This window comes from Alosa alosa, chromosome 1 (genome assembly GCF_017589495.1).
Source record: "Alosa alosa isolate M-15738 ecotype Scorff River chromosome 1, AALO_Geno_1.1, whole genome shotgun sequence".
In the NCBI taxonomy this organism is placed as follows: Eukaryota; Metazoa; Chordata; class Actinopteri; order Clupeiformes; family Clupeidae; genus Alosa; species Alosa alosa.
In genome coordinates this window covers 14,560,032-14,570,330 of record NC_063189.1, presented here as the reverse complement: position 1 = coordinate 14,570,330, position 10,299 = coordinate 14,560,032, and the positions used below count along the sequence as shown (strand labels likewise).

The window sequence follows — 10,299 nt, the reverse complement described above, 5'->3', positions numbered from 1 at the left end:
ATGAGATCTCTATGTAAGGTCTGTTTGAGTAGCTTAGTACAGTTTGAGATGTGCTGGTTGAGAGCAGAATGAACACAAGTGGTGCGAGGGGAAGCCACTCACCTGTGGTCGACCGTGAGGGTACATGGTCCCTGCTGGGAGGGTGGTCCTCTCTCCCGCGCCTCCTGTCGCTGGCCGCCTCTTCGAGGCCCCAAGGAGAGAAGAGACTCCCCCGAAACCCTCAAAACACGGCCCGCTTCTCGTCCTCGTTTATGTTTATCCCTCTCTCTCGTTTTCCCTTTCGCTCTCTGTTTTTCTTTCTCACTGAACCAGATTTTGCAGTGAGTGTCACCTCCTTCTTCCCGAACTTCGGTGCGTCTTTGCTCTTTATTATCCGTTCGTATTCTCTTCTCGGGAATGGCAGGATATCTATTAGTCCAGAAATCACAGATTCCCTCTTTCACCACGCAGGAGGCTATCTCTCGCCTGAAGTGAAACGGCACTCAGCGGTCCGCGTCTGTGTGCAGATCCCTCTCGTTCTCTCTCTCTCTCTTCACCACGCGCTCGCTCTCTCGCCTCTCCTCCATCACTGCTCCGCTTCGTTCCGCGCGCCCCCTCCCCCGCCTCGCCAGCCAGGAAAACATAAACACGGCCAGCCGTCTACCCCCACCCCACCCCCCAACACTCACACATCCAGGAACAGAAACACTCTTTTCGTTTCCCTCTCTCTGTGTTTTCTCTCGTCCTCTCTCTTTGAAACACTGCCAAATAAGCCAAGCGGGGTGCTGTAGAAAATCTAAAGATACAGGAAAAGAGAGCGAGTGATAGAGAGGGGGAAAAGGAGGAAAGAGGGAGGAGAGAAAAAAGAACAGCAGGTCAGTAGCTGATCCACTGGGCTTTTCAGCAGCAAACCCCAGCCTGTATTATCCTGTGCCTCTCGGCTGCACATGAACTTGGCAGCAAGCTAAAGCTGCTTTTAAGGTGGCGCCGCGGGGTTGCTGTAGCTCACAGGCGGATGCGCTCCAGAGAACATGAAAGGGGGGAGAATTTTATGCTGAAAACTGAACACACATTTTCTTCATACGATCTTAAATGTTGACGCTGGCGGTGAGAGAGGAGAGAGCAAAAATAATGTGATCTTCTCTGCTGAAAATGAAATTGTGTGGCGGGAATTGTTCTCAACGACCTTAATTTTTTCTATTCAGCTTGAGGTCTCCAACTGCTGTATGCAATTGGTCGGAAAAGGAACAAAAATGAACCAATGAGATGCGCAAGGACCCCACGTTGGGTCATGACAAAGTTTGAAGTCTGAACCAATCCCAGTTGCTGAATAGAGCGTCTGGAATCATGGGTATTGTAGTTAGTCCCCTTCATATCCTGTCTAGAGTGGGGATAATGTCTGTATTATCCTGGCCTCGCATGCTTGAATCAAACACACTCCTCCACCTCACAACAGTGGTTTTGCTGTATGTACATCTGCTCTAACCTCTACATTCCCATGATCACACAAGAAAAGAGAGGGAAAACCATTAATTAGGATTGATGCATTCACAGTTTTTTTCATCCTACAGTTCTGCTTCCCATGTGTCAGTGCTGCAGTTGCTCTTCACACTAAAAAGCCTATTTCAGTCAGGCCCCCCCAGTCAGCCCCCCACCCCCACCCACACACACACCGATACAAACGCACGTACACACACACACAAGTGCTGATGTGGGGGCAGTCGGTTCCTTACATCTCCTTTAAAATCTCTGTAGCTCTTCAGTTAACCCACCATGACATCATGCCAGGTCATCAGGCTCGCAATGATTAGGGTGGGCGGTCTAGGGTGGGGGAGTTTGATGACATCATTCGCTCATTCATCTGTGCTCTAAAGTGGGTGGGTGGGTGAAGTGGAGAGGAGGGGGGGGCTTCCTCATATGTAGAGAGCAGCTCTCCTCCCCTGCAACCCAAGCCCAGATTTGGCCCTGGTTTGGCACAGGACCTTGCCAGCCCCAGATCTGGCCCTACTTTAAGCGCACCAGTAAGGAACGAGCTGCAGGGGTTCCCCATGCAGTCAACTGCAGCCCAGTCCAGACTATATCTATCTAAGTCTACTGCTGCTGATGACTGAATTAAGGAAATTTAAAAATGTGGTCATCTGCAGATATGATGCCTATACAGAGAGGAGAGAAGAGAGAGAGGGAGAAGAGAATGAGAGAGATAGGAGAGGAAGAGAAGAGAGGAAGAGAGAATGAGAGACGAGGAGAGAGAGAGCAGTGGCGTGCGAAAAAAAAGGCATGCAGAGAGAAAGTCCAGCTGCTCTGTATTGTATGAGTGATGGCAGCTGTGGCAAGGAAGGCCTCTGAGGAGGAGTGATGCAAACCATCAGTGTGTGTGTGTGTGTGTGTGTGTGTGTGTGTGTGTGTGTGTGTGTGTGTGTGTGTGTGACTGTGATTGTGAGAGCGAATGAAATTCAGACTGAAGGAGAGCAGCAGAGTGACAGCAGGAGAAAGAGGGAGGGAGGGAGGGAGAAATGGGGATGGAGAGGGAGGGAGAAAGAGAGGCCATCTTGAATAGGTACTGTGCAGAAGACAGCAGTCGGCCATGGGTAATGTCTTTATAATTAAGATATGACAACATGAGGGGGAGGAAAAGAAAGGGAGGGACAGAGAGTGAATATAAGAGAGAGAGAAAGAGAGGAAATGAGAGAGGGAATAGGAGAGAGAGGTGGAAAGGGAGGGGAAGTAGGAGGGAGGGAGGGAGAGAGAGAGAGACCAGTATTGAGCTCATGTCAGAGTGAGTGTGTGAGATGAGTAGCCAGTGGCATCCAGCAGCTCTGACAGACACCCTCTTTACTGCTCATAACGATCTGTGGCAGTCACTCCCTCACACGCACGCACACATTCACAGACACTCACACACACACACACACACACACACACACACAAACGTGCAAGCACACATGCATGCACGCACATGTACATACAAACACATACACACATGCACGCATGCATGTGCAGACACACACACACACACACACACATACATACAAAAACATGCACGCACGCACAAACACACACACACGTATATGCACACACACAGACACACACACACACAGACACACACACACACACACAAACACACACACACACACACACACACACACACACACACACACACACACACACACACACCATGGTTGTGCACAATTCGAATTGCAATTCTGCTTCCTGTTTGCTACCTCAATTGAAATGCAAGTGAAATTCAAGAATTGAATTGGAATTTAAGAGCCAGTTTCAATTCAATTCTGGAATTTTGCACAAGCCTGACACACACACATACACGCATGCATGTGCAGACACACACACACACACACATGCACGCACGCACACATGCGCACACACACAAACACAGACGCACGCACACACGCATACATAAGTGAGAGAGGTCCTCAGGGTGATATGCAGAGACAAAGATGGACAGATACACATACATTCAACAGACAGGCATATAGTTAGAGATAGCTATCGGAACTCCCCCTATTACCGTCGGTCCCGTATTTCCACCTTCTTGCGTGAATGTGTCACTTAATATCAATTTCTATACAAACCAAGACAGCAGACTCCTAAAGAAACGCAACCACCCACACCATAGGTGTATCTAAATTGGCTATGTACCAAAAATGACACTTTACCGTGACTCAAAGAGCTGTAGACAGTGTTGTAAGGCTGCGTGTACACAACCGCTTGGAGCTCCAGTGGAATTTTAATTTCACGACGAGAATTCTCGGTCTAACCGTTCATGTGCCGTTGAAACGGTGTAAATAGGCAACCCATCAGGCCAGCACTATAACTCCGAGCGTGGTAAACAAAATCGGATATTTCAGGCAGTAAATGCTCCCGTTGACAAACAAACCAGATTTTGTTCAAATCTACACACCTATGGCTACTGAAAAATGTCAGGTTAATTTAGCAAATGTTATTTTGAAGTGTTAAAAAACATCGTTGTTTTAGAATTTCTGAACAAAAGTGGTGATAATTGGGGGTGTTACGATAGATAGATAAAAGCAAGTCGAACAGACAGAGGGAAGGGTTAGAGAAAGAGAGACCGTCAGACAGATAGAAAATCAGTGCACTTGTTTGACTAGTTTGACTGGATACACAGAGATGACTGACATGATCCATTCAGGCAATAAAAAAACAACAAAATCCATCCACCCAATGAAACGATTTAATCTTTTACAGGGATTATTACAAGAGTATTACGTAAATTAAAATGACATAAATATAATATAACATTTTGTGTTATAACAGTTTTTTAATCATGTAAAAAATATTAAATAATAATATTCCCCTGCATTGCATAGTACGAATCTGAAATCTAGTCATCATTTTCAACAGATAGATGGAGATTAGATAAATGGTTGGGACTATTGGGCCCTGATCTGGCTGTAATCTGGTTCTGATCGGGCCCTGATCTGGCTGTAATCTGGTTCTGATCGGGCCCTGATCTGGCTATAATCTGGTTCTGATCAGGCCCAGAGGCTTCTCAGTGTCAGCTGCTATTTGAGTTAAGGGTTTATTCACATTTGGCAGCAGGAAGGGAGGAGTGGCTAATTACTCACTGGCCAAATAGTTTGAGCAGCTGTGGAGCTCATGTGACCGCTGTAAGGAAGAGCCTAGGGGTGGTGGTGGTGGTGGGGGGGATTACACTGAGGGCAATGAATGATGTATGGGGGTGGGGGTAGTACATGTTTACCATCACAGGTGACAATGGAGGCACCCAATGCAGTATCATCCTCTTAACACCCATTGCTTATACCCCACCCCCAGTACTGTCCCAGTATGTGTGTGTGTGTGTGTGTGTGTGTGTGTTTCATTTCTCTCATACTGCCATAGTAAGTCACATACCTGGTGCTTTTCGTAACTCCCACAGTGGATTGTAGACAGATGCTTACATCTCAGCTGTGTGCTTATATTACCTGAGGCGCAGATGGCCTTGGTGTCACTAGTGCTTGCTCCTCTGGTTTAGAGAGAGTACTGCTCTTCTTGTCTTCTTTGAGAGACCAGACCTTTCAGGAAACTATGGCTATTGGTTTACTTAGATTTATTGGCTTACTTGAGAAAGCTTGATTTTGATCTGATTTTAAGGGAGATTGCTCTGTTCGGTGTCGGCTTAGTGGCAATGAAACAACACCCCATCAATCTCATCATGGAAACCAGGCTGTGAGAAGAAATTGGGATACAACGGAGTGGGCATAAAATGTATTGGGTAAACATCTCCCTCCAGTGGCCAAGTAGAGCTATGATCTCCCACAGGTGATGGGCTTCCCAGTGCTTTTCTTTACTGAGTGGTGTAGGTATTTACATTCCTGTATTTCAGTTAAAGTACTGGGGGGTATTCCAAGTACGTGGTTTAGTGACAAACCTGGGTAAGTTAACTCAGAGTAAGTGGTAAACCTCCTAGAGGAATAGAAGAGCTGTATGGCTTCATTCTCCTAACAAAACAATGTCATATGGCTTTGTTGTGGGAGGTTTACCACTTTCTCTGAGTTAACTCACCCAGGTTTGTCACTAAACCAAGTACTTGGAATACCCCTCAGGTCTTCCCTAATGGGATGACTCAAACAAAGGTATTTTGCCCAAAGACTTTGTAGATTTATGTATGACCTGTATGCTAATAACAAAAATGTAGGCCATTTACAAAAAGAACTATAGGGCTAAATTATCTGTAAACACGGATAAAGGGAGGATATGTGACGGGGGCTAAAATTGTGCACACCAGAATGTTTGGGGTACTTAAAACTCAAAGTTACTTTAAGGTCTGATGAGAGAACAAAATGTTTTGAAATGCATCAATCTCTTAAATAGGTACAAGTATATTAATGTCTTATACTGTGCCTTTAATGGCATACATATAAGATTAGGCTGTTGCCACCACTCAATCACTGTAACTGCTCAGTCTTGAGTGATTATGTTTATTACACACTGCTTTTGTTGTCATTTAGCGCTGTGGTCCAGTGAGGAATCTCACAAAGTAGGATTATGGAGTTATCCGGACGATTGCAGGGAGTTAAACCCCAAATGGCAGTTTAGGTTTAAATCCCTGCTCTGGATTAGAGGGGTTTCCAGGTTTTGTGCCGTTATTTGACTAACTCTGGGAATCTTGTTTTATGAGAAAACAACCAATATCTCAATTTCGAGTCTGATGGAGGTGTGTCAGCTTGCCTTCTAGGCCGTAATGTCCCAGCCTTGGGACAAACACACAATTATCCATGACATCACACTTCACAAACCCAGAATTGATCCTTTGTGTAGTCCTCCTTTTTATGTTTAAAGGCATTGTTGGAGCGAAATAAATGGACATCTTTGTCCCCCAAAAATGTTCTTTAGTTTCCAGCCTCCACTGCTTGTGTAAGCCAATGTAGAGTTCTACACAACACCCAACTGCGGTAAAAACATTAGTGGAGTTCTGTGGAGAAAAATCTTTGCTGAGGGTGCGCATAAACACTTACGAGCTAACAGTAGCCTGTAGGTGATTGACTGTCTGTACAATAATAATAATAATAATAATAATAATAATAGATACAATACAATAACAATTACTTGTTTTTCCTGGTGTGAATCGGTTAGTTTGAGTTGGAGGTTTTCAGTTCTCTATTCTTTGACTGCCTGACCCAGGTTCAGCCGCTAATTGCCAACACAGACATCCTGACCGTACTGGAAGTGCTGGCGATGACTAACTCTTCCCACACTCTCTTCCATGTGAACATATCACTGTAAATGATCCATCCCTATAAATAGGTCTACATAAATATTTAGCATAAACCTCAAACCACTCTAGCACTTCACATCTCTCTACATTTGAGCTGGTTTGTAAAGCTGGTATGATTGCCAAGCACTGCTACTGCTGCTGCTACTACTACTACAACCAAAGGGCCTACAATCACTAAAGAAAGTATGCAAACACACATTCACGTCCACAGAATCTTTTATTGGTAAGGCACCGTTAATACTTCCTTACTGCTCATGATCTCATTCAGTTATAGTAAATGTTTTTTTTTTTTTTTACTTCAATTTTAGTTTTTCCATTTTTCTTAAATGAAGCTATAATATGAGTTTTCAGAACACAAACAACATACATTTTTTGTTGCCAAGTACACACTGAAGATTTTTAACATACAACACAAAATCAAGAATTTTAGAAATGACCTTTACAAAGCTCAAAAAAACGCTTCTATACCATCACAGCAGGCGAGAGGAGGAAAGGACAGAGGGCGGAAAAGAGAGAGTGGGGAGATAGAAGGAGGGAAGAAGGAAGGAAAAGGGAAGAGAGAGGAGTATTTCATAGTGCCCCCATTTGGTGGCGCATCAGTGCTGCGAACACCACGACAGTGACAGCCTCCAGGACACACGGGCTCGTACACAAGCACATTCACACGCACGCACAATAAAATGCGAGTTTTTTTTGTTTGTACATACAAAAATGTCCTTAAAAAAATTATATGTATATCGATATATTTATATATGTATATAAATTGGCCCTTCACAACACAACGAACACGCGGCGCATTCGTGAGTCTGAACACAGCAGAGCTTCTCCCGCTAGGCTAGCCACCTCACAAACCGGTGTGCTCGAGCCGACGAGCAGCAGCCCACTTAAGCAATAGCAAATAAGGAGACCACTGCGCATCATTATGGAGGTCAGGGTGGGGACCCCACACCAAGAAACAAAAATCGACTTTGTTGTCCTCCGTTGCAAAGCCATTCCACTTACAAAATACAGTCCAAACTGTGGGCCCCGCAGGATTTCAGATGGGGACGTTTCGTCTTGTTTGAATGGATAGATGGCGCACATCGCCGTAGAGATGCCAGGCCTAAGCTGTGGTGCTCTGGCTAACAGAGAACCATCGGAATAAGCTAACGCCTTCACTGCATGCACTCGCTGCAAGAGGTTTTAGAAAAAACATTGTGAATGACACAAGGTCAAAAAACACACAAAAAAGAAGGAAAAAAAGGAAGCATCTCGCACACCATCAACCAGACAACAACAAACTAAAGTCACAAACTACTGCTGCCTCTCCACCTGGAGACTTTACAACGCTTTCTAAACTGTTCAGAGCAACAGACCCACTCATCCTGGGGCTTATGAAGCTTCATAAACTGTTTACAGAATAACTCACCAACACCAGGGCTTATAAGCTGTTTATGGAGTGTCTAACCCATTCACCCAGAGGCCTGCGACTCCTGTGACATACAAACTGCTTACAGATCAACTAGCCCATTCACCCTGGGGCTTATGACTGTTTATAAGCTGATTACAGAGCAGCTACACAGCTTATGCCAGGGCTTATGAGGCTTTATTAAACCTGTGTATAGAGAGTGTATACCCATTCACAACGGGCCTTGTGGTGATTTATAAATCATTTACAGAGCAGCTAACCCATTGATGCGTCATGCATCACCCTTTAGAACATGTTTACAGGGCAGCGGTTCTTTTCGTGCTCGGGCTTATGATGCACTATGAGCTCTTAATGAGGCCCCCTGGCTGGGCAGAGGGTTTAGCGTGTTTGGATATCAAGTGCACTGCATGAGGTCATTGAGAGAATAGGGAAAAAAGTTACACAAAAACACTAATATAGGACCTAAGAGTCCCCCCACTACACACACACACACACACAAACATACACACTCACACCCAGTGTGCTTACCGACAGACTTTCGGCCAGTTTAACTTGAGCAGAACTGCACATACAGGCATTCATTAGCTTTTTAATCAGTACGTTTCGCTCTGCATCTCAACACACAGGTGTTCACTTCACCCCTCCAGATCCCAGACTGGCATGTCTTCAGTGAGAAGGCGAAGAACTAATCAGTCACATCAGCTGGTTAGACCAGTAGAACCTACATCACGCAGACCCCCCCCATCGGGACCAGTTTTCAGTCGGAGACCATTGGGATACGTATGTGTATGTGGGTGGTTGGGGGCACGTGGGGGGGGTTAGATAGTACAGTGATTACGTATCGAGAAGTCTGATTGGGAATCTAAATCCCCCCCCAACACACACATTTAGGTAGTACCAGAAAAGGTCCTCACACAAGCACAGAAGTCACAGAGGCCTGGAAGATTTATCGGGTAGTTCAGCCTGAACGTCTTCGTCCTCTCAGATCACTCCGGCTCTGAAGAGAACCTCATAAATGCTAAGAGAAGCGAGCTCAATCACTCATTCAATCATCATCATCATCATCATCATCGTCGTATCACCATCATCATCACAGAGACACTAGTTTTTCTGGTTGATCAGGTCTACTGTGAACTCGGATGGTGGCCCAGAGGGTCCAAATGCAACACCTCCCTAAAAAAAAAAAAAAAAAAAAAAAAAAATGCCCACTTACGTGGACACAGGTGTGAGGTGTTCAGCGCTAAACAAGCTTTCACATTTAATGTTGTTGGCTGTGGAAAACAGGCCCTGACCCTGTCTCTAGATCCCACACCAGTTATCTGCCTCAGGAGAGCCTTTATGGCCTCCCCCATTGGTCAACGTTTGCCATTGAACAAGGGCAAGACCCAGGGAGAGCCGCAGGTAAGGGGGCGAACTGGGTCATGTGACTAGCAAAATGGGATGCAACATGCAGACCAGCCAATGAGAGGCCACGTAAAATTTCAAGCCATCCAATCAAAGGGAGCCAAGCTGAGCACTACGGCACCAATGACATCCATGAGTGAGCGAACACACACACACACACACACGCAGACACAAACGCACGCAGACACACACACACCCTCCCATACATACCCCCTAACCATTTTAGGGATGTGGTTGAAGAGGGACAGATTGAAAAGAAAGATGGAAACAGATAAAGGTGCTTTATATATATAAAAACATCAAGTATTTTTTTTTTAAAAACACTATAAATCAGTTCCTCTTAAGAATTCTTTTAGCGTGAGCTTGGCATGTTTCTGATAGCTTTCACAGCCCCGAACAGAGGCCCGTTTGGGCTCAGACATGGCCCAGGCCTGGCGCAATTTTGGTCTGTCTCCTGTCCGGGGAGGAAGTCAGTGAGATTCTAAAGTGTATCTGCCTATCTAATGGGGCCTTGAAAACAGACAGTCCCTTCTGTGATCCTCCGGTGATAGTGTTTTCTTTTACCACCTCCAGTGCCCCCCCCACACACACACACACCTCATTCCCATGCCTGCATGCACACTCATGCACAATCCGACCAACAGCACACACTCTCGCACGCATGTGGAGGCAGGCGCACACAGACCATCAAACACGCGCACACACACACACATACACCTATAAGTGCTTAATGAGTGTTAGCATGACACTCACT

At 45.5% G+C, this 10,299-nt stretch overlaps 1 protein-coding gene across 3 annotated transcripts in view; it reads right to left on the bottom strand.

Moving 5' to 3' along the window:
- LOC125306544 (transducin-like enhancer protein 4) overlaps positions 1 to 627 on the bottom strand; it is a 21,912-nt gene extending 21,285 nt beyond the window's left edge. The window contains exon 1 of one of the 3 annotated variants that reach the window (XM_048261966.1): positions 103 to 627. In XM_048261966.1, coding sequence (XP_048117923.1) covers positions 103 to 126 — 24 coding nt within the window. In that variant the 5' untranslated portion in view covers positions 127 to 627. The remainder of the gene's footprint in view (positions 1 to 102) is intronic. The other 2 variants (XM_048261962.1, XM_048261975.1) reach the window with 2 other exon arrangements.
- Between the last annotated feature and the right edge of the window lie 9,672 nt (positions 628 to 10,299).